The sequence below is a fragment of the Otolemur garnettii genome, unplaced genomic scaffold (genome assembly GCF_000181295.1).
Source record: "Otolemur garnettii isolate 467f Iridium unplaced genomic scaffold, OtoGar3 scaffold00089, whole genome shotgun sequence".
Classification (NCBI taxonomy): Eukaryota; Metazoa; Chordata; class Mammalia; order Primates; family Galagidae; genus Otolemur; species Otolemur garnettii.
The window spans coordinates 3,916,880-3,939,697 of record NW_003852484.1 but is presented as its reverse complement, the minus strand read 5'-3'; the positions used below and the strand labels follow the sequence as shown (position 1 = coordinate 3,939,697).

The window sequence follows — 22,818 nt, the reverse complement described above, 5'->3', positions numbered from 1 at the left end:
AGAGGTGGCAGGTTCGAGCCCAGCCCTGGCCAAAAACTACAAAAAAAAAAAAAAATATTCATGAAGCAAGTCTCTACCCCCAGGCTTAGATTTATCTTCTTGCCTCCCTCTCTAGAGTCTTCCTCAAATTTCTTACCGCCTTATTTACTCCACCATTAGCTCTGTTTTTTAACATTTTCAAGTCTCCCTCAGACTGAAAAAAAATGTACCATTCTTAATCTATTCATTAGTCCATCTCTCTTCCATTCATCCATGAAGACATGGCCCAGTTCTGTTTTTCCTATTTATAGTCTTCTGAATCATTCGTTTCCATCCCTTTTCTACAAAGTTTAGCTTTGTATCTTAGTGTTTCTCAGAAGTTATTTTTCAAAGATCAGTCCATTATCTCTTCCTGGCTAAACTCAGTGGTTTTTCATTAGAAGTAATTCTGCTTGGTCTTTGGGCTTTTTCCACTTGCTTGATGAGGGTAAGAACTATGGTTTATAGTTCTCTTATTTCTCTAACTACAAGGTTGGATAATTAAGTTTGAAAACTTATCCTAGAAAAACTGGTACATGCCTCATTGCTGAATAAGATCACTATGGTCACCATCAAGGTACTTCCCTTGGGAAGCTATGCACAGATGTCAGTGCCTAATCCTTCAAAGCAATTTTGAAACTTTTTTTTTTTTTGAGACAGAGTCTCAGGCTGTCACTCTGGGTAGAGTGCTGTGGCGTCATAGCTCAAAGCAACCTCCAACTTGGGCTCAAGCGATCCTCTTACTTCAGTTTTTCTATTTTTAGTAGAGATGGGGTCTCGCTTTTGCTCAAGCTGGTCTTGAATCATAAGCTCAAGCAATCCACCTGCCTTGACCTCCCAGAGTGCTAGAATTATAGGCATGAGCTGCCATGCCTAGCCTGGAACTCTTTACTTGTAATGGCCATCAGAGATGTTGTATAAAGATGTAACTTTTAAGTTCATGAACTAATTCTAGAAAAAGTGCCACATATTTCACTGCTAAATATCATCATGTTCATCATAATGATAGAACTTCAAAACGTAAATAAAATGATCCCCTACACTACATACAGGTCAGATAATTAAGTTCACAAATTCATCCTGGGCCTTGGTATACATCTTGTTTATTTTATTTAAGTTTTGAAGATCTATACTTGTAGTTCATGAATGTGACCTTCTTCATCTTATTTGATATAGGAAGATAAGGCAACTGTCCTAAAATATACTGTTCAAAAGGTATCATATATGTATGTACATTCATGTTGCTATAAAAAAATCTTTCCAACTTATCAGGAAAGTGCATTTTAGAGATCATGGTTTCTAATCAAAATGCTGTGGGATGAATGTATCTGACACAAAGGAAAACAATGAAATGGAACAAGAAGAGCATGGTCCAAGAGTAGACACTTTGTTGAAAGAAGATTAAAAATCATGATATAAAAGTTTTTTATTAAGTCAAAAAGTCAAGAAAATAAGAATAAGCTAGGATTTTCTGTTGAAAGTTTGAATTTAGCATGGAGAGAATAGAACACAGCAGTTTTTTTCTCGTATTAGATATAGGTGAGTACAAGGGCAAATTTGGAAGAAGCCAGAAATGCCTTGGTAAGGTCTTAGGGCAAGATTGGAAAGAAAGATGATTGATACAAAGGAGGGCAGGAACATAGTAGCCACTTAGTCTGTAATCACTAGAGTTAAAAGTTTGAAGTTTCTGTTCTTTATATTTCTGAGGTTGTAGCTCTGGTAGAGTGAAAACATCACCAGACCTGATTTGAGAAGATCTCAGCTAAAGTCTTGGTTCTAGAGTTAGATGGGAGATCCTTCAAAATAATTTCCATTTTCTCATGGGCACTATGCAGAAAATAGTTCTTACCTGTTTCAGGTTCCTGTGAGATCACCTACATGAAAGCTTTTATTAATGTCTATTTGTTCCACACTATTCTTGAGACAGACAATGTCACATAAAACAAATTTTTTTTTGTTTAATTCATATTTTCCTAAATTTTATTATATAAGGCATTTTTAATAAATACCTTATAAAAAGTTATGGTTAAGCTATAATGGCTAAAAGGCTGCTTAAGAAAAAAAGAAAACAACAGTGATATAGCTTACCAACTTGAGAAATAAACAGGAACTTTAAGTGTACATGAAGAAAGATCACCATCTAGAGGCCCAACTGTATTATGATAACTGAACTTATCTGTAAATGCCAGTGACCTCAGAGGCTAGAAGGTAACCTGTCAGGGAAGCATATAGCCCGACCAAGGAAAGAGGAAAGAGCCAGACTTTGGCCCTGGAGAAATTCTGCCTCAATAAAGCATTCAAAGTCATAAACAAATCAAACAAAACACTCTGCCCACCAAACTAACCAATGTACCAAATCAATATTTGGTCCTGGGCCTCTGGTTATTGTAAGTATATGAGTGAAAGCAGAACATGATAAAGTAAAATGATAAAGCCTTGGGAGATAAATGCAAAGAGACTCAAAACAATGGAGGCTTTTAAAATTGTCTTGAACAAAATCTTTGCCTCTCAGGAGCAACTTCAAAATTGAAAATCTGGTTTGCATGAGGTAGAGTTATTGTTGCATCCATCTTGGTGCTAAAAGAAGCTGTAATACTCTTAGAAAATGAGGAAGAAAGTCACTAGAAAATATCATTAACTTCTGATGATACTCTTTTAAAGAGTCAACATGAGTTATTGAAAGAGGCACAGGCTTGAGAGTGGAAGGGCTATATTCAAACTTTGGGTTCAGTCCGTATTGGCTGGGTGGCTTTGGGCATGTCACTTAATCTCTTTGAGCCTCACATGGTGGTTAAGGATCAAATAAGGATTGGAAAAGGCTAACCCTAGTATTTGGAACATAATCAATGTTCTTCTTATACGTCTCTCACTTATAAGAAGCTACATAATTTAACTTTAAAAAAAATTTAATTTAGAAGAAAGTAGGTTTTAGACTTTTGGCCCCAAATATGTTTTTTTTTTCCTATTAAAATGAAGAGATTTTAGTCATAATATGACCAAGTAACTGTGGTTGTCAGTTGTCCTACCCTTGACTATGTTTTCTTTCAAGATGTAATTTTCTTACTGGTCACAGAAGAAACAGTTATTATCATCTACAAATGAGGATAATACTACACACCTCACAGGATTGTTGGAAAGATTAAATGTGATGTTGCATAAGATGTCTGTAACTCAGTCCCATTTAGTATGGGTACCTATTTTTTTTATTGCTAATTTTTGTCTCTCATGGGACATCTGTAATAAGATGACATAGTTGCCATTGACTATTTCAGATATACCTGCTGATCTTTAATACCATCCTCACAATTGCTCTCTCATCAAGGTTCAGCTTTCGAAAGAGCAGCACGGTGGGTCTCCTAAGAGGCCAGTTCCTTTGCATATACCACACTGTGTGATTTTTTTTTTATAAAGTCATAGCAGAACACATATTTTCAAGTGACAGTTATATCCTTCAAAGCCCACAAGCAACAACAATTCTTCTTTGAATAATATACCTCTACTCTGAGAACTTCCCTTAGAGCCACTGTATGTCTCTTTGACTATCTCAACAGAAGCAAAAGAGAAAAGGATTTTGGTCAAATAGAAGATTTTGGTGGGTAGCTTGTTAAGTTGGCTCGGGGGCAATTCATTAATGGTTTTAAGCAATGGAATCATTCCTTTGCAAAGTGCCAACATTAAAGGAACACCACCAGTCTGGTGTATTAATTATAAATGATTTTTTAAAGTCACTTCTTTAAAAAAAAAAATTAAAAGGTCTGTATCCAAAAGCTTCAAAGACCAACATCCTCCTATGTTCACCTTTTAGCCGGGTAAGGTATGTTCAGCACCCACTGACATTTTGTCTAGTCACAGAATCCTAAAATTCTGACCCATATTTAGAACACAGGGGTTTTGTTTCTATAAAAAGTCAGTTTAAATGATCCTTTTTAGGGATGTCTCAGAGGACTTCATCCTCACAAACACTAGAGCAGTGATTTTCAACTGGTGTGTTGTAGTACACTGGTATGCTGTGAGAGGATTTTACTTGTGCCATGAAAAATTTTAAAGATCATTAATTAAATGATTTTCAAAAGAAGTTCAAAGCACAGTAGGTATATTCTTTTTTTCACTTTTTTTTGATCAACAGAACTGAAGTGTGCCATGGAAGTTTAACTACAGATTCAAGTATGCCATGAGATGGTAGAAAAACACTGCACTAGAGCCTTGCAGGCAGACTTGATGAATGCTCTCTGTCAGGCCACGTGTTCTAATTTGGGGTATGAAAATACATTGCTAAATAAAGCAAGGCAGCTGTGCAGAGAGGTAAAGCCTCAGCCCTGAAGGCCTGCATTCAAATCCTAGCTCCACTGCTCACAAGGTGCTTAATCACTCTGAGCCTCATTTCCTCATCTGTAAAATGGGGATGCTGCTTGACCAGCTCACAGGACTACAGTAAAAGCCGCAATGACGCTGAGGATGAGAAGGCCCTGGGTACTCTGCACTGATGGGCACCCTGTACTCACTAGGTCCCAAGTTAGCTCTAATAAGAGGTGAATCACACCCAGCAGTGGCATGTGAGGTGGTCTGTGTCAGCTGCGGCCAAGGCTAGCTGGAGGGTCCTCTCTGCCCATGCCCAACCCTCAGCAGGATGCCCCAAGCTCACCGAGCGCCTCTCCACACTCCCTTTTTTCCTGCCATTCTTGCCTGGAATGACATCCATTGAGCGATAGCTGGGCGGCTTCTCCTCCGGCCAGTTCGGGGAGTGTGAACGGCGGTGATGGGTCCTCCAGCTCTGGGGCTGCCTCTCCTTCTCATCCTCTGAGCTCCAAGAACTGAGGCCTGAGGGCAGGGGAGGGGAGTAGCTGCGGGGCCGGCGTCTACCATGCCTTTGGGAGCTCTCCCGGGGGCTCGGCCTACTGGGCCTCTGCTGATAGTGGCTCCTGAGAGGGGGGCGGCTGGGATGCCAGCGAGGCTCACTGGATGAGGGGCCATCACTGAGGCTGTCCCTGTCTGACCAGGGTATGGATGACCCATTGAGCCTGGAGCTATGGTGCCTTCCACTCCATGGGCGGTCCCGCGCTCTTCTCTCCAATGCCCAGGGCTTTGGCCCACGATCCTGGAACTCCTGCTGGAAATCAGAGTGATGGTGCTGCCTTCTCTCCTCCCTCAGATCCCAGGGTCTGGAGGGATCTGAGGTGAGCCATTGCTGGTGTGAGGAGTTGCTGGTCGTCCTTGAGAATGGCAGGTCTCTGATCAGTGGGGGCAGGTGGATTATTCTGCGTTCCACAACCTCAGAGCCCAGGGAGGACAGCATGCTGCAGGGATGGCCCAATCTGGTTTTGAGGTCAGGGGGCAGAGGCTGGGCTGGGTTGAGGTTCCGCAGCTCTTTCTCCAAATACTCCAGGACACCATTGGTGATGGGAGGGTGAGTAGTAGTCTGAGTCACTGGCATCTGTGGGAGACTGGATCGTAGGGACAAATCTGAATGAAAACAAGGACAGAACATGCAGATATAATGACCCAAAACATACTCCTCAGAATAAGGACCTTAGACTATTACATTATTCAGCTTGCCTTTACTCCCTCCCATACTCAAACATGAAGACACATACCCTATTGATCATGGGGACCCCAATGCAGCCCATGCTTCTACCCTTGCCCTCTGCCCTCTCCCGCCCCAAATCTTGGGCAAGGTTTACCTCGCTGCAGCAGCGGGTTCAATGCATAAGATGAAACCTGGGAGCTCCTGTCCGCCCCCCAGTACAGGGGTTTTTCCATCATCTGAGAACCTAGGGCCCGAGCCTGCTTCATGTAGCGGTGGCGGGCCAGGGCTGCAGGGAAAGAAGGAGAAATGCAGACCCTCAGCCAGGGCAACCTCACACCTGCACCCCACTTCTCTTAAACCTGTGTTCTTGTGAGAGGCCAGCTTCTCTTCTCTAAGTCTGTTTTTACCTATCATATATGGGAGTAAGGGTTAAGGGAGTAGCAAATCAGCTGTCCCCCTGGCAAGCAGCTGGAATAAATTCTCTATGGGCAAGATTGCAACTTCTGCACCCCATTTCATCATCCTGCCCAATTCTAACATCACCCAAAGTACACAGGTTAGATGCATGGATATTAAGAGACCATGAAATCTCAGGCCACAGGTCAACAAAACCAGAAACCAATGGCCACAAATAGAAGATGCAGATGCAAGGTACTTGGAGGAGGTAGGGAGGCTGGGAGTCAGGGCTGGGGACATCCAGCAGGCATACTCAGGGCTGTCTGCACAGAGTAAAAGAAAAAAGGAAGGATATAATGCTGATGCCAACAGCAGAATTACTTGGTCATTACACTGAAGAGTGGTTCTAGCTGGCATACAAACTAGAGAAAGTCCATGGGGGGTTGGGGAGGGGGAAGGCCACGGAGTGCAAAATGCTCAAGTGAATTCAGTGGATCACTCCTATTCCTCTCCTCATTAAGTGTGGGGATTTTCCCCAAGTACCGGGAATCTCAAAGAGGTAGGGTGCAGGCAGGAAGAGGGAAGGGAAGTACCATTTCGTTTATGGGCAAAGAAAATAGAATAAAATAACAGCACAAGGGGGCCACGGCAATATCACTCCAGTTGTTTATGTAGGGCTGGTCTGAGGCACAAAACTCGCAGTGAAAGCAAATTTAAAACAATAGCATTTAGTTGTTTTTGTTCAAGAATTTCTATTTTGAGGCAATTGTGGCTGAGTGCCACCTATCTCCCAAGGTCTCTAGCTAACCATGCATGTATGAGCATGTACTTTCACAGTTAAGGGCAAGAAGTACCTATCTCAGGCTGTAAACTACCACAGGCTCCCAACCTGGCACTCCTCTGTTCCCCTGTTTGCACACTTTTTCCTCAGTTCCCCAGGCCCTGTGGCCACCCTAAAAGAGAAGGGTGTTGCCTGAGACTACACCCCGGCATAGCAAGAGGGGGCCAGACCCAGCTACACAAGGTGAGAGATTTGCTGAGGCCAACAGCAAAGGGAATCTGGTGGACTACCCAGCTGCTCTAGTATAAAACAAACTTCCAGCATAAGAGGAAGTGATTGCAGCAGAGGCCCTAGAAGTGTCCAGAGCTCCAGCCCTAATGGTGAGTCACAGCCCAGCCAGGAGGAAATCAGATGCAAACTTGTAGCAGCTCACTCAGCTGCCACAGACACAATCATGCCAACTGACAGCCTCACAGACTCCCTGAAGGCACATCCACATTTTCCCTTTTTATAACATGCCTCTCCCTAGCTTCCTCTGCTGGCTGCCACCAATACACATACTGGAATGTCCTGCTTTGTACAGGCCAGTTACTTTACATTAGCTAACCAGTCCTCTGAGAAAACCCTTAATGTGGGAATCAGATAAGGAAGTTTACTTCAGAGAGGTCACATTCCCAGCCTAAGGTCCCATAGCTAGTGGCTGGCAGACCCCAGCTGTGAACCTGTCTGTTTGATGTCCAAGTCTATGTTCTTCCTGCCACACCACTGAGTCCTTATACTGCTTTATTTTCTGTGAAGAAATGAAACCTGAACTGTTCAAAATTCACTCTAGGTTAGTCTTTCCCTCCAAGGCCTGGGAATATTAAATTCCACTGGAAATAACCCTACCCATTGCAACCTCTTTTGTATCCTGGCTTCTTCCAGGTGGTATCATTCCCCCGTTTGGCCACTTCTTTCTACTCTCCATTCAACAGGGGAGAAAGAAAGAATTATGCTTCCTCCTTGCTTTTCAAATGATGTTTTTCATTAATGGGATCCCCAGAACAGGTAATTCCCTAATTATTGATCCTCCATTAGATTTCCTGTCATTTCCCTTAATTTTTTCACAGTCCAGAGATTAAACCACCTGTTCCCTTCCTAGCTGACACAATTTTTTTCTAGGGCCCCTTCTTTCCTTGTTGCATGAGAACTGATGAAACAAGATGGAAGACATAGACTTTGAACTTCTCTCTTGTCTCCCATCCCCAGAGATAGGCCCCCAGGGATGTCTAGACCATTGGTGTAGTTGTTGTTCATCTAATGGGGAATTGGACAATAAAAATAAGAAACACAGACAAAGCAATGAAGCTTCAAGAGTCCCAATAAGTTAATCTCTTAACCTTAGGGGAGTAAAGTCTACCTTGTTCACCTTTAATGAGCTTACTAAAAATACAGATTTCTAAGTTTCATTCCCAGAGACTTCCCTTCAGTTGTTCTAAAGCAAGCCAAGAAAATCTGTATTTTCAACAATATCCCTGCTCTAATTCAGGGGTCACCTTGGAGTTGACAACTGAGGATTCTCAACAAATGACCCTCAGGGATAATCTCCTTAAATATGGGCTTTGAAGGTCAGACAGACCTCAATTTGAATTCCAGGATGTACTAGCTGGGTGGTTTTGAGTGAGTTTTCTGACTCTCTGAGCCCAGTTACCTCATCTGAGAGTTGGAGATAATGATAGCTCTTCCATAAGGTCGTTGAGGTTCAATGAGGTAAAATAAGGTAAGGCACATGAAATGACTAACATATGACAGAAAGTCAATGGGCAGTGGCTGTAATTGTTTTAAATTGCTTTTTCTCTGCCCAAGATTCCATAGAAGGTGACAAAACAAATATTTGGAGAATAAGCCACCAAAGGTATATTAATCTTCATCTCTGAAGAAGGGCATATGCCTTAAGATATCCCCTTCATGACAGAAATGATACTCAACACCTTACCCTCCTGCAGAAATGTGTACCTCTCCTGCCCTGCAGCCAGCATCATCTGTGTGCATCACCACACAGAACTGGTGGCCTTGAGGGTCTACAACTCCATCTGCCTATAAACTGGTTACCATTCCTTAACCATCCCCTCTCTACTCTTACAAAACTCATTCTTGCCCTCTTTTTAATCCATGTTCACTGTCTTGCTTGCTTTTTTTTGTGAGACAGAGTCTCACTCTGTTGCCCCAGGCTAGAGTATCATAGAATCATAGCTCACAGCAACCTCAAACTCCTGGGCTCAAGAGATCCTTTTGCCTCAGCCTCCTGAGTAGCTGAACTACAGGTGCCCACCACAACTCTGGGCTAGTTTTTCTATTTTTAGTACAGAGAGGATCTTCTCTTGAGCTCAAGCAATCCACCCACTTTGGCCTCCCACAATGTTGGGATTACAGGCATGAGCCCCCATGCCTCGCCTTGTCTTTTTGCTTTTTCCAAAACTACCATTCCCCCTGCCAGTTGAATGGCCAATCATTTTAGTGACATCCTCAGGAGCTTCCTAGAATCCCATTCCCCTTTGAACTCTTGTAATTTCAGCTTTGGGAAACTACCAGCAGATGCTTCTGGTCTTCAGTCAGGCAACTGACTTCAAACAGCCCTCCTCCCAACAGGGCTATCCTTGATTGATCTATTGAACATGCATTCCCTCCTTTATAGCAGCAGGTTAAATATTCCCCACTTCTCAGATCTTCCCCTACCCATGAATTTACATGGCATTATCTTTGTCAAGGAAGAGGAACCAGCCCTAACATGGAGTTAAGAAATCTAGGTTTAGTACAGGGCTCACCACTAACAGGCTATGTGTAATTGTGTAAAAGTCTCTCCAGGCCTCACTTCCTTCAGCTGTAGGGGTGAGGGTGGGGGAGTGGGGATGAGGCAGGATAAGTCAGAGAACCTCATTGTGCCCTGTGCCCACTACAGGGTGTGCCTAGAGGTTCTCTGGGAAGGAGGGATGAAAGGTGTTTCTTCAGTTCTCATGGAAAAAAGTAAGATTCGATTCAAAACCTTTCCTCTGTAAGTCCTATGGAGGGTCATTTACCAGTACGAAGTGAATCATCAAGGGTTACTAAAATGTGGTGTCATTTTCATTTCTCTCCTCCCTAAGCCTCTTAACTCTCCGTGGAGAGTAGGATGTTGGGGAGGTGGGCTATGGCCAAAGAAGTTCAAGAATCACTGACATCTTCCTTGAAGGTTCCTTCTGCATCTAGAATTTTGATTTGCTGAATTTGAGTCAGCAAGCTGTGAGCTCTCCCATCTTCCTCCCTTATACCTTAATCATCTTCCACATTTTAATTACTTCCTCTGTGTCTTCAGAGGTCAGGCTGCCCCCCTTCCCTTTCCCTGCCCTTCCCTTCCCTTTCTAAGGCTAGTTCTGTCACTTGTAGGCCTGACATCACTCTCAGTCTCATCCGTCATCAGTGATCACCTCATTCCATAATGCTTCACTTTAGTCACTGGCCATTAATCTTGGTTCTTCATTTATAAATTTGCTTAGGGTTACCTTGTTCCACAAAACCCAACAATCACTCTCCCTTCCCCTAAGCAAAGAGCTCTCCTTAACAATTCATGACCCTCCATACAATTCTCCTGTCAACAAATTTCTCAGGACAGTTTGCTCTAGTGACTCACTTTGAAAGTAACCTTCATCTGCTCAAGTTCAGGGATTTTTATTTATGGCACTCATTTCTTTATTTAACCAGTTCTTTTAAACGAACTCTTCTCAGGAGAAAGTACTCTCCCCCAGAATTTCTGTTTATTAGTTTACTGACAAGGAATGCATTTATCATTTGTACTAGCCTTGTCCCAAGCCTTGCTTATTTTTAGTGTCCCACAGACCTAGGGATTCTAAGAAGTCATCTTGGGAGGATTTTTCTTATCACCAGTGCTTGTGGCTTCTCCACAGCTTTTCTCCCTGAGGTTCCTGAAAGGTAGACAGCCCCATGGCCCAATATTGCATCCTCTGCTAGTTTTGCCCTCTTTAAGGAGTTCATGATACTTGGCCAATCCCGTAATGATCTGTCTGCAGAGGCTGTGGCAGTCCCTATAATGGGACATTCATAAGTCAGATGAACATTGATTCTACACTACCACTGCTACTTACTACCCAGGGGACTTCTCTGACCTTTAGTGTCCTGTCTGTTAAATAGGGATGATCTGCTTTCTAGAGTTGTGAGGATTCATTGAGGAAATATATGCAAAGGGCCTACACACAGTTAACATCCAATAAAAGTTAGTTCTCTTTTCCCATAAGAGAGCCACATTGGAGCACAAGTCTGAAACCAGACTCAGACCACTGACCTTCTTAACATGGTAGATTAATTTTTGTTTCTATATTAATGGGTAAATTCCTTATTTTTTCTTAAAAAATTATTTTTCAAATGGACCAAATGATGACAGTGGTTTTCTCTGGGTACTCAAATTAGTCTTTATATTTTCTTGAATTTCACATAGTACTTTATTTTGTATCACCAGAAAAAAATGTTTTATTTAAAACAAAAACTAAAGAAATACACTTCCATTTAAAGCAGTTGATGCTATCCCATCTATTTACTAAAGGTGGGATAAAGAAAAGATCTTTATAGAATAATTTTTTCCTCTTTTGCCTATATCATGTATTCTGTAGCCAGATTTTGGTGAGGCATAACTCTGTTTTAAAGGATCAAATTTTAGTCCAAAAAATGATCATATTAAAGGCAAGATGTTCTGCTTCCTCTTCCCTTCTCCAAACTCACAGGGTCTCAGAGTGTGATGCCCTGACCAACAGCATTACATCACCTGGGAACTTTTGAGCAACAAATTCAGAGGCCCCACACCAGACTAATAGAGTCAGAAACCCCAGAGGTGGACATCAGCAATTAAGTTTGAACAAGACCTCCATGTAATTCTAATGTGAGTTTCAGTTTGAGAACCATCACTTTAATATCTTTCTCTTCTGCTTTGTTTTTTTTTAAGTCATTTCTAAGGAGTGGTGCATCCTTGTATTAAAATAAGAAGTATATATTTGACCTTGTGACCTAAGAGACAAAATAAGATGCTCTTTTATTGACTAAGACAGACCCTAAGGTTAAGGAAACAAAAGTTACCCACAAATCAAAGGCTTAGGGCCCAGGTGGCATGGCAAATTTCTAAGTGCTACAAGCAAAACTATACTCTTGCTAAACTCCATAATAGTAGGAGCTATCAGGAAAATTACTGGACCCTTTCAAACTCTGATTTATAACCTAGACCACTATAACTCAGGATGCACAGAAGACCAACCTTACCTTTTCTGATGAGCAATTATGGATCTTAAGCCAGTTTCATCCATCTTATGGAGACTGTGCATAAACTCTCTTCACATCCTATAGTTTACCTTTTGATGTAAAGAGCCAAATTCTACCTTATTCTAATGCTCAAACCCTACCCACAAAGTGACGGGATGTTATGTTACATATATGTTTACCTATTGCACATGCTCTGAGCTCTCCTCATAAATACGTACAGCTCCCCTGCCCCCAATCTGCTGAATATGTATTACTCTACTGTGTCATGCAGACTCTCTGAGGTATAAAACCCAACTTGCTCTTTCTCTCTTTGAAGAGAGAGCACCTTTGGTCCATGCTGGAGACTTTCTCTTCCCAGTTTATAAACTGATATCACCAATACAACTCTCCTTTTTACTATTTAGCCATAATGGTACTCTTTTGGATAACAGTATCTGCCCCTGGTTTCTGTTATACAGTTCCTATTCCTTGGAATCTCTAGAATGATGAATATCTTTTGTATGATAATGAGATGACTAGTAGCTGTGGGCCCCCAGGGAGCTTCAGGATGGAGCTAGTTGTCAAAAAGACAAAGACATGATTAAAGGGTTGGGACTTTAATCCCCACCTTCCTGAAAACCAGGAAGGAGAGAGGGGGTAAAGGTTGAGTTGATCACCAATGGCCAATGATTTAGTCTATCATTCCTATGTAATAAAGCCTCCATAAAAACTCAAAAGGGGGTGTGGCGCCTGTGGCTCACAGGAGTAAGGTACCAGTCCCATATGCTGGAGGTGGTGGGTTCAAACCCAGCCCCGGCCAAAAACTGCAAAAAAAAAAAAAAAAAAACTCAAAAGGATCAGGTTCAAGTTCAAGGAGCTTCCTGGTTGAATACATGGACATGCTGGGAGGGTGGGCCACTTAGAGAAGGCAAGAAGCTCCTCACACCTTTCCATATACCTTGCCCCATATATCCCTTCATCTGTCCATTTGTATGCTTTAAAATATCCTTTTGTAATAAATGGCTGTTTCTCTGAATTCTGTGAGAGCCACTTTAACAAATTAATTGAACCTGACAAGAGGGTCATGAGAACCCTCAATTTATAACCAGTTGGTCAGAAGTGTAAGTGACAACCCACTACCTGCAACTGTGGTTGGCATCTGAAGTGGAGGAGAGTCTTGAGGGACTGGGCCCTCAACCTGTGAGATCTAATGACACCTCCAGGTAGGTAGTGTCAGAATTGAGTTAAATTATAGGACACTCAATTGGTGTTTGCTTTTCTTGGTGTGTGGGGGAAAAGCCCCACATGTCTGGTGTCAGAAATGTTGAGTGGTGTGTGAGAATAGGAAAAATTTTTTTTCCCTTTACGAGTGGCCTTCTCTCTCACTGCTTCATTTAAACAATTCTCTCTGACCACCCTATGTCCAGACAAGGTCAGGGGTAGGACACAGACTGATGCACAGGGATATCAGGTCCACTGAGGAAATACCATCAGGAGGCAGTGCTATCAGACAGAGGCTTTAGGCAGCCTAAGAGGAGAGCACCTTCCATGTGGCTCTACAGCCTCCCCGAGCATCATCCTCAGTGGTAAAGTGAATGCCCTCTGAACCTGTGATGAGAGAAGGGCCTGGAAGGGGACCTATAAGCATCTTTGGTCTGGGAACATCAAGTATGAGTCTGGGGTCTCAGGTGCTAGTCCACTGCATCCCACCACTTGCCTATGTCCACTCACCTTCCTTAGGGCAGCAGCAGCGGGTAGGACAGCAGGGGCAACGGAGGTGGCAGCAGCAATACTGAGGGCAGCACTGACACCAGCACACACCAATCAGCAGGAGGAGGAGGAGGGCTCCCAGAATGATGAAGATCACTGTGAGCCAGTCTGCAGGGGGGAAGCCAAGCAGGGGTTGGACCAAACATTCAGGCAGAACACTTCCAGTTCTTCTACTCTAGACATGTAATAAATACAGCACTTGACTTACAGGGAAGGTTGAACAATACACTAGGGAAAAAAAGCTTAGCTTTAATAAGGGAACTTCAGAGGTTGACAATTCAATGATAATAACCTAGGACTGATTATTTCTGTTTTTGTCATGTTTTTGTTTTTCTGTCCATAAAAGTGTTACAGTGGTAAGGTGGCTGAATAGAAAGCCCCAGCAGCACTTACGTAGGACAATGAGTTTCACCTCCTTATCTGGGTCTCCTGAGGTGTCCCCTGGAGCTTCAATGGTGCAATAATACACTCCATGGTCCCACCACATCACTTCATTAATCACAAGATCTGCCCCTATATAGGAGGGAGGGAGAAAGCACTAGTTGTCAGAGGAGAAGGCACTGGTTCTTTTTTCTTTTTTGAGAGACAGGGTTTAGTTTGTTGCCCTCGGCAGAGTGCCATGATGTCATAGCTCATAACAACCTCAAACACTTGGGCTCAAGCAATCCTTGTGCCTAAGCCTCTCCCATAGCTGGGACTATAGGTGCCCACCACAACGCCAGGCTACTTTTAGAGATGGGGTTTTGCTCTTGCTTAGGCTGGTCTCCAACTCCTGAACTCAAGCATCCACCTGTCTTGGCCTCCCAGAATGCTAGGATTATAGGTATGAGCCACCACGCTGGTTCTTAACCTACGTCAGCTTCAAGATCCCAATAATATCTTGCCATATCCTATAAAGAACCCTGGTAGTTCACTGAAAGCTCTCAATTCCTTCCTCTGAGATCTTCCTCCTTCTCCAAAAAGTATAATGATGATAGAACTAACTAATTGTGACCCCCACCAGGGATTTTGGATATGCTGCATCACTTAATTCCCACCCCTACCCTATAGACAGGTATGGTATAATTACCAGGGTCTGTCATTGCCCATTCTTGTCTTCTCCCAGGGTCATATATCATTTTTGACCATGTAGATGGCTACTACAATTTGAATGATTGTCCCCTCCAAAACTCATGCTGAAATTTCATTGCCATCATAACAGTACTAAGAGCTGGAGCCTTTAAAAGGTGATTGGGCCAAGAGAGCTTCATCCTTGTGGGTGGGATTGGAGCTATTATAAGGGGGTGAATTTTGGCCCCCTTGACTTCTCACCTTCTGCCACATAATGCCACAGCAAGAAAAGGCTCACCAGATGCCAGCACCTGGATACTGAACTCTTCAACCTCTAGAACTCTGAACTAATAAATCTTTATTCATTTATAAATTACTCAGTCTCAGATATTCTATGGTAACAGTGAAAAATGGACCATCTATAATAAAAGCGATTTCCCATCCTCTCTTACAAATGGAGATAGACAAGTGGCTCAGTTCTGGCCAGGAGAATGTAAGCAGTAGTATCACATAATGGTTCCTGCGAACTTTCTTAAAACAGGTCATGAACACATGGGCCCTTTTCTTCTTTGTCTCTTCTATTGTGTTACCTGGGAAGCAAAGGTGACAGCTGTCATCATGAACCACAAGGAAGAAGATGGCATTCTTAGTAAAGACCTAATGGAACACAACCGTCACGCTACCTCTGATTTTATATGCGAGAGAGAAATAAACTTCCTTATGTTTAACTCTCTAATATTTGGAGCTTTTCCTTACTTGCAATCAAACCTAACTAAAACAGTAGGTATTATTATTTGCCTGCATTTCTGATGAGGAAAATCAAGCCTTAAAGAGGCTAAAGGAACTGGCCTAGTAACATAGTGCTCAGCAGAGGGAGGCTCAAACCCACATCTCTCTGACTCAAAGCTGGTGCTCTTAACCACCAAGCTCTGCTATCTTCTCCACTTGGGTGGAAAACTCTATAGTCTATAGCCCTTAACAGTCTAAAATGAGCAAATCCTCTGGAACTGGAAGGGACAAGTAAGAGTGAAATGCCAATACGTTAAGAGTGTGTGTAACTTAAGAAAAGATTATGTTCTTGTGAGCACTGAGTACCATGCTATCCCATTAAGACAGATGAATGGTTAACATGTTTGTTCAAGTTTAGCAAAGTCAACAAATACTCCCTAAAGACCTTTTGTGCATCCAGCACTACATCAGGCACTGTGGGAGATCTGAAAGGAACAGGACTCTTTTTTGTCCTGAAAGTTTAAAATCCAGTCCGAGGCAGCCTCCATGTCTCAGCACATCAGCAGTTCCTGCTCTTACCCACAGCAGGAAGGCGGCATTAGCTTTATTGACTTGCTCCTGCTTAGATGGTGGTCATATCTGTAATTCTTTACTATTTGTTCATCAAGAAATATTTATTGAGGAAATGAAACAAAAACACGAGGTCACGCAACGCTGGACCTAACTTTGACTTCTGTTTCCTTTTCTTTCTACGTCAATCCTTACAATTTTTTCCTACCCATTATTTTCTAAACCACTACCTTTCCAAGAAACAAGCTTACTCCAGACTTGAGGAAATGGTGAAAGTGCTTTGAAAAAATCCCCTCCCCCAAGGCTTGATGTGTATTATAAATTGGCTCCAATAAAGGAGAGACAAAGGGTATTTTAGGAATGTCAGAGTCATGATGGTATTTAGATATGATAACATTTTAAAGGATCCCAGAACTGATTTGACAGGGTTGTCTCAAATGATCATAGGCATAAAAGTTCTGGAAAACAAGGGCTCCAGGAAGTCATAGCAAGTCTGGAGGTGGAAATAAAAAACAGTGGTATGCTTTCCTGTGGGAGTAAGAAAGAGGCAAGGTTTGACCTAAAAATTGTTGGAAGTGGAGGTCACAGAGGTATATACCTTTGTGTTTTCAGAAAAAAACAGAACTGGGACTAGCACCTATAGGGACTTCCAGCCTTCAGAAACTGTAAAGATGATATGCTATTTAAAGAGTCTTAAACTTTGGAGTCAGATCAGAACTAATGCTGCAGGCTTTGGAAAAAGTAGAACCACCTTGAATTTTTGAAGATGTCCCTGGGGACTAGAAAAGAAGGACAGATGTTCTCTAAGGTTGAGGGTTCAAGAACTAGCCTGGAGAAACCAGAGGTTGAATGTAAAAGGATCAGACTTAAGTATTACAAAGTTGGAAGCAATTTTTTTGAGACAGTCTTAATCTGTCACCCTGGGTAGAGTGCTAGGGTAGCACAGCTCACAGAAACCTCAAACTCTTAGGCTTAAGTGATTCTCTTGCCTCAGCCTCCCAAGTAGCTGGGACTACAGGAGCCCACCACAACACTGGACTATTTTTCAGTTGCAGTTGTCATTGTTGCTTAGCAGGTCTGGGCCTGGTTTGAACCTGCCACTCTAGGTGTATGTGGCCAGTGCCCTGCCAATTGAGCTACAGGCGCCTCCCTGGAAGCAATTATTAAACTGGTTCTCTTTAAATGATCTACCTTAAATCACAGAATATTCAGAGATTTCCTCAAATTGTAGTTATGGGTACCATGAATAGCCTGCTAGGTATATTCTTCTCTTTTCCCCCTTTTAGCCAGCAAATATTTATTTAACACAGCACATAAGGTTCATTGAAATAGGCTACAAATTCTGTGCTGATAATCTCTTGCAGGAACCCTGGATTACAAAATAGGAATGTGGAGAGCTAACCCATTTATCCAAAAGTGTAGGGAGTGCTAAGTCATGCTTACTGCACATTAGTATGTGCTATATATACATTACCGCAGTCCCTACACATCTCCACAACACAAGTACTATGGCACATTCCATTTTATAAAAACTGAGTCTAAAAAATGTGAAAGGGTTTGTCCAAGTTCACACACCCTCTAATGCAGAATGGGGATGCACACCTGAGTCTGACTCCAGAGCCAGGGCTCTAACCACTCCTTCCTGCACCAAGAACAAATAGACAGATTATAGACTCAACTCTCAGATACTGCACTGCTATTCACTTTGGGGTAGGGAATACCATTGTGCCCATTTTTAAGATGAAGACACAGAAGCCAGAGAAAACAACTGCACTGGGCTAGTGAGAGGGAGCACGGAGACTCTCACCTGGGACTTTTTAATGCAAGCCCAATGCTCTCTCTACCAACGAAGGGCAGTGGTCTCAAGGTGGCCATCTACTCAGAAGTCCTATTTCCTTCCATATGGGCAACAAGAGTGGACAGAGGCTAGCTCAGAAACCTGGGGTTTGAGTTGGCCTTGAGAGCAATTTTTGGAAAGCGTCAAAGGAACCTGATCCATACTTTAACCCTCTATCTCATGAAAGCAAAGGAAGTCATCTACTCCCAGACCTTTAGCCAAAGCTATAGCACATCTTTGGTCCAGAGACCAACTTCCAGGGAAGTAACTTCAGATGTTGCAGCAAATTCTATGTATATTGTACTTTCCCCAAACAATGACAGTGACCAAACACACCAAAAGGCAGCAGAAAAAAAGAAAAAAAGGGAAATCCCATGCTGACTCAGCCTGCCAGACCTGGTGTCTGCACTTCCCTCCACCCATGGTTCCCCGGTCACCTCGCCCACACTCACGGTTCTGGATGGTGATTTTGCGCTGCCGATAATCCACCCCCAGCACTGGCTCATTCTGTCCCCGCCGCTGGGCCACGATGCGAACTTCCCGCTGGTTGTCATTGCAGTCATTGGATGGGTCCTGGCCCAGGGATAAAGCTGCCTGGTATGCTGAGGAGAAGACACACCTGAGTCACATGCCTACAGGGGATCTCCATGAAGATGCCCTCCTGCTCATCATGTGAGACATAGTGAAGTGAATTAATTTCACCTGAGCCTATGCATCCCCTGGGAATCCTGTTAAACATGAAGCTGCTGATTCTGCAGGTCTGGAGCCGGATCTGACATTCTGAGTTCTAATAAGCTCTCAAGTGATGACGGGAACCACACTTTAAACTGTAAGACTTCAGACCTCTCAAAGGCCGTTATTTTCAAATCCCAGCTGTATCTCTCTGTCTCTTATCCCACCTTCTCTTGTCTCACTGTCAAAGTCACCCCAGCCTCTCTACTCCATGGAGTTCATCCACCTGCTCTTACAGCAGAAGGTTTGAGGGCTGCTAAATCTGCTCATATGGCAAAAGCTCTCTGCTCTTCCCACTTAACCTAGGCATTTTAAGAACAACCCCCAGAAAACCATATATTTCAATTTAGAAAGAAGTCTTTCGGGGACATTATCAGGTTTAGTGGGGGGGCTCACCAGTTAGCTTTTGTGGTTTGACTCAAATCAGACTGGGAGACATTGCCCCAGGACTAAAAGAAGTCAAGCTGATGACCTCTCTTTTAGCCTTGTCTCAGAAAGCTCACTTCTTATGAGTAGGGTGTCTGCTTCTATTCTCAAAATTTCTAAAAGGTTAATTATTCTAGGCTGGGAGTGAGATTCTGGATTCTCTTGCTCATGGAAAGAGGGTACAAATGGGCACCTGGTGAAGAGCTCTGGTCGAAACACAGACATGCCAGGAATGGGAAGTTGTTACTGAGACACAGGACTGGCTAGACCTCAGGGGGAGTTGTACAGTGCTAAGAGACATCCCTCAACAAACAGGCTGCCTCAGTGGTACTGAAAGTTCTCAATCAGCAGAGGAATGACCTCCTCCAGGAGGGCAGTCTGTAGAAGGGAATGCAGTCCTGTGGGAGTCCTCCCCATCTGCTGCTCAGGGAGTGGGTTGATCAGAGGTAGGGCACGTATGCCTCCCCAGCTCCATGTGCGGACCCAGAACCAGGAACACAGTAGGAGGCAAGACTTGCTCTGCCTTCGACTTTGTGTCTGAGTTGCCCTCAATCTTTTTAGGACACTGTGGGACAAAAAAACATTAAAATAAACTAGTATGTAACCTTGAGTAAGTTATTTCATCGGCCTGGTCTCAGCTTGTCTATAAAATGAGGGGATTGAATTAGGTGTTCGCTGCGGCTTCTCCTCACTGTAAGGAGTTGTGATCCTAAATAATTCCTAAGCCCTAACAGCACTATATCCCAGAGGTCCTGGGACCCAGAGAGAGCAGGAAAAGGGAGGGCACTCACACGCAGAGTAGTAGTCAAAGATAGGGTCTTTGCAGAAGGACTTGAAGCGCCAGGTCACCACCACATCCTGGAGCTGGGCAGAGGTGGTGTAGTCACATTTGAGGACGACAGAGGCAAATAGGGTGACATAGCGCTCTGTGTGCTGGACTGTCACCAGCAAGGACAGGCACCCTAAAGGCAAGAGCAGGAGACAATGCTGAAGGTGACCTACTTCTGTTCAGGGATAATAAAAGCAATGCAAATGAGCAAAACACACCACTGGGCGGCCTGCCTGCGGCTGGCTGGGAGCTCACTGACAGAGCCAGGTCCTTACTGGGCCTGGGCGCAGGGTGGGGTGGGGCAGGGTGGAGTGAAAAATGGACTGGCCTGGGGAGGTATTGGGAAAAAGTTATAAGGATAACTTCCAAGAACTCACAGTCCATTAACAGTAATAACACATTCAATGACAACACCCAAAAAACTGTATCAAAATAAGGCCATATTTGTACTGGAGTGATAGTGCTAATACATTTTTTTCCACATCACATCTCTTCTTGAAATAGCTTCCCATTTGTCCCACCCTATGAGGCCAGTGGGTCTACCTCCTGCCTTTCTCTGCTAGCTCCTCTCTCTTCATGCCTCACTTCTCACTTGAGTCTTCAGTCACTCTGAACTGGTCCTCATTCTGTAGGTCATCAGCTGAACCTTCACCTCCTGGAACACTATTCCCGACCACAAGTCTGAGAGATGGGCCTCTCTCTTGTTTTCCCAAAGTAGACACCGCACTTGTCACACTTCTTGCTGTGGCCTGCTTACTGTGGGCTCTGAGAAGGTTGACTGCATTTGCTTCTAACTTGCTGCTTCAAACACAAGCACCTCATACTGTGTTGTCACCTATTTAGTACCCAACAAATGTTTGTTGAATGATGGAATAAATAACCAAGAATACATTAACCACTGGAAATCTGGCAGTTCAGGCAGAAGCATAAAGCATACAAAAAAAATGATCAAAATATGACAGACTGTACCTAGAAAGACTTGAAGGAATTAAGACGGTTTTTTTTTTTTTCTTTTTAAAAATTTTCTCACTACTTTCTAAACCCACAGACATACTGAAAGCTCCAGGTGTGCCTTGATGAGGGATCAGATGACACAGAAATAGCAGGTGGGACTTTGGCATGATCAGGGGTTCATACCCAACTGGCATCTTGGAACATTCCTGCATTAGTATGGTTCCTAGGCTCTTGTGGGAGGTTTAGTCTGCAGCAGCAGTCCTCACACTTAAGTGCACTTGACCAGGAGGACTTAAGACAGATCAGATCACTGGGCTGTATGCCAGTAGTTTCTGATTCAGTAGGACTTGGGTAAGGCCCAAGGACTTAACCTTCTAACAAATTTCCAGGAGATGCTAATGCTACCCCTCTGGAGGCCATACTTAGGGAACCACTGGTATAGACTAAATTTAAAAAGAAAGAAAGAAAAAACAGGCTTTGGACTCAGATATAACTGGGTTCCAACCTTAGGACTTACATAAACAATGTTACATAAATAACAAAGTTATTTACTCTCTTTGAGCTCGTTTTCAGCTATGAATCGAGATTATGACAGTATTAATGTCATCAGACCTTTACAAGTATGCATTGAGATAATCCACTTCTGGTGCTTGGCATGGCACCTGTTGCCATGTTATCATCTGAGTCCCTTCCCTCTTTACCTTATTACAAGGGCCAATGAGAAAGGTGTTCAAACCAGGGTTTTCTCTAGTTAAAGTTCTCAGGTGGCGCTACCTTCATTTTGACTGAGTTAGCCCAACAAAGAAAACAAACACAGTCACTCCCTTACAGAAGAACTAGGTGGGCCTGTCTTGATGGCCACAGCCACATGATTCTAGGATCCTGCTTGACCTTCTGGTCATAGCCCTAATAAGACAGTACTTTGAAGCTTATAAGGGGACCTGCTTTCCTTGCATTCATAGAGAAACAGAAGGATGCCACACAGGATAGGCTCCCGTCTTCCAAAATGCCAACCCCATCTCTAGGATTGGGTGGTAATGAAGATGGCTCCCTGACAGATGTCCTGGAGAAAGGCTCTGTGGCACACAGGGGAGATCACCTGCAGGCACAAAAGAAAGGAAGAGATTTAAGCTAGACCCAAAGGCTCAATAGGCTGGAGATTACCATGAGAAGTAGGGAGAGGGCACAGAAACTCATTTCAGTAAGAAAGAAAGGAAGAAGCAAAAACCTTTATAAAGAAAGGACAGTTACTTGGGTAACCTGAAAGAAACTAATCTAGCTGGTGTCTCTAGCTTCATGGAAGACAAAGAGGATAAATCAGGAGGGCCTAAGGGGGGTGAGTGGGAGGTGAGTGGGAGGTAGGGAGATTGGGTAGGGTCTAATCGCAATCTACCATCCATTTCCTTCACGGATAATCACTGAAGGCTTTTCTGAAGAAGTGAATAGGGTGAAAGTGGTGCTTTTAGGAAAATGAATGGTTTCCCCATGTGCCTGTGAATAAAGAAAGACATCATTTTGAGTATAAACCTTAAGTAGTTTGCAGAAAAACAGATGCTCTCTACCAGCTCTCGGAGTCCCCAAATAGGGCCAATTAAAATAGACGGGCTAGGGACCAATATCTCAAGACACACATGGATTATTTCTCAATCTCATTTTTCATTTTTGTTCTTCTTCTCTAACCACTAATTTTTTCCTATTCTAGAACTGACCTGAAAGAGACCTTAGAGCTTTTGCCCACCAGCTTTAACCAAAAAGTAGAAGCATCTACAGATAAGATTTTCGCAATGAACTAGGTGCCATTATCAACACTAGCTTATGTTGTTAATAACACATACTAATCAGAATAGAGAGGGAAGGCTCAGTGCCTGTAGCTCAGCGGCTAGGGTGTTAGCCACATACACAGGAGCTGGTGGGTTCAAACCCAGCCAGGGCCTGCCAAACAA

The 22,818-nt window shown here is 43.3% G+C and overlaps 1 protein-coding gene across 2 annotated transcripts in view; it reads right to left on the bottom strand.

Annotated features, from left to right (window-relative positions):
• ILDR1 (immunoglobulin like domain containing receptor 1) overlaps window positions 1–22,818 on the bottom strand; it is a 37,141-nt gene that overhangs the window by 370 nt on the left and 13,953 nt on the right. The window contains exons 2-7 of one of the 2 annotated variants that reach the window (XM_003795081.1): window positions 19,884–20,054; window positions 18,387–18,536; window positions 14,142–14,261; window positions 13,710–13,856; window positions 5,697–5,828; window positions 4,661–5,478 (exon numbers count right to left, since the gene is read on the bottom strand). In XM_003795081.1, coding sequence (XP_003795129.1) covers window positions 4,661–5,478; window positions 5,697–5,828; window positions 13,710–13,856; window positions 14,142–14,261; window positions 18,387–18,536; window positions 19,884–20,054 — 1,538 coding nt within the window. The remainder of the gene's footprint in view (window positions 1–4,660; window positions 5,479–5,696; window positions 5,829–13,709; window positions 13,857–14,141; window positions 14,262–18,386; window positions 18,537–19,883; window positions 20,055–22,818) is intronic. The other variant, XM_003795082.1, reaches the window with a different exon arrangement.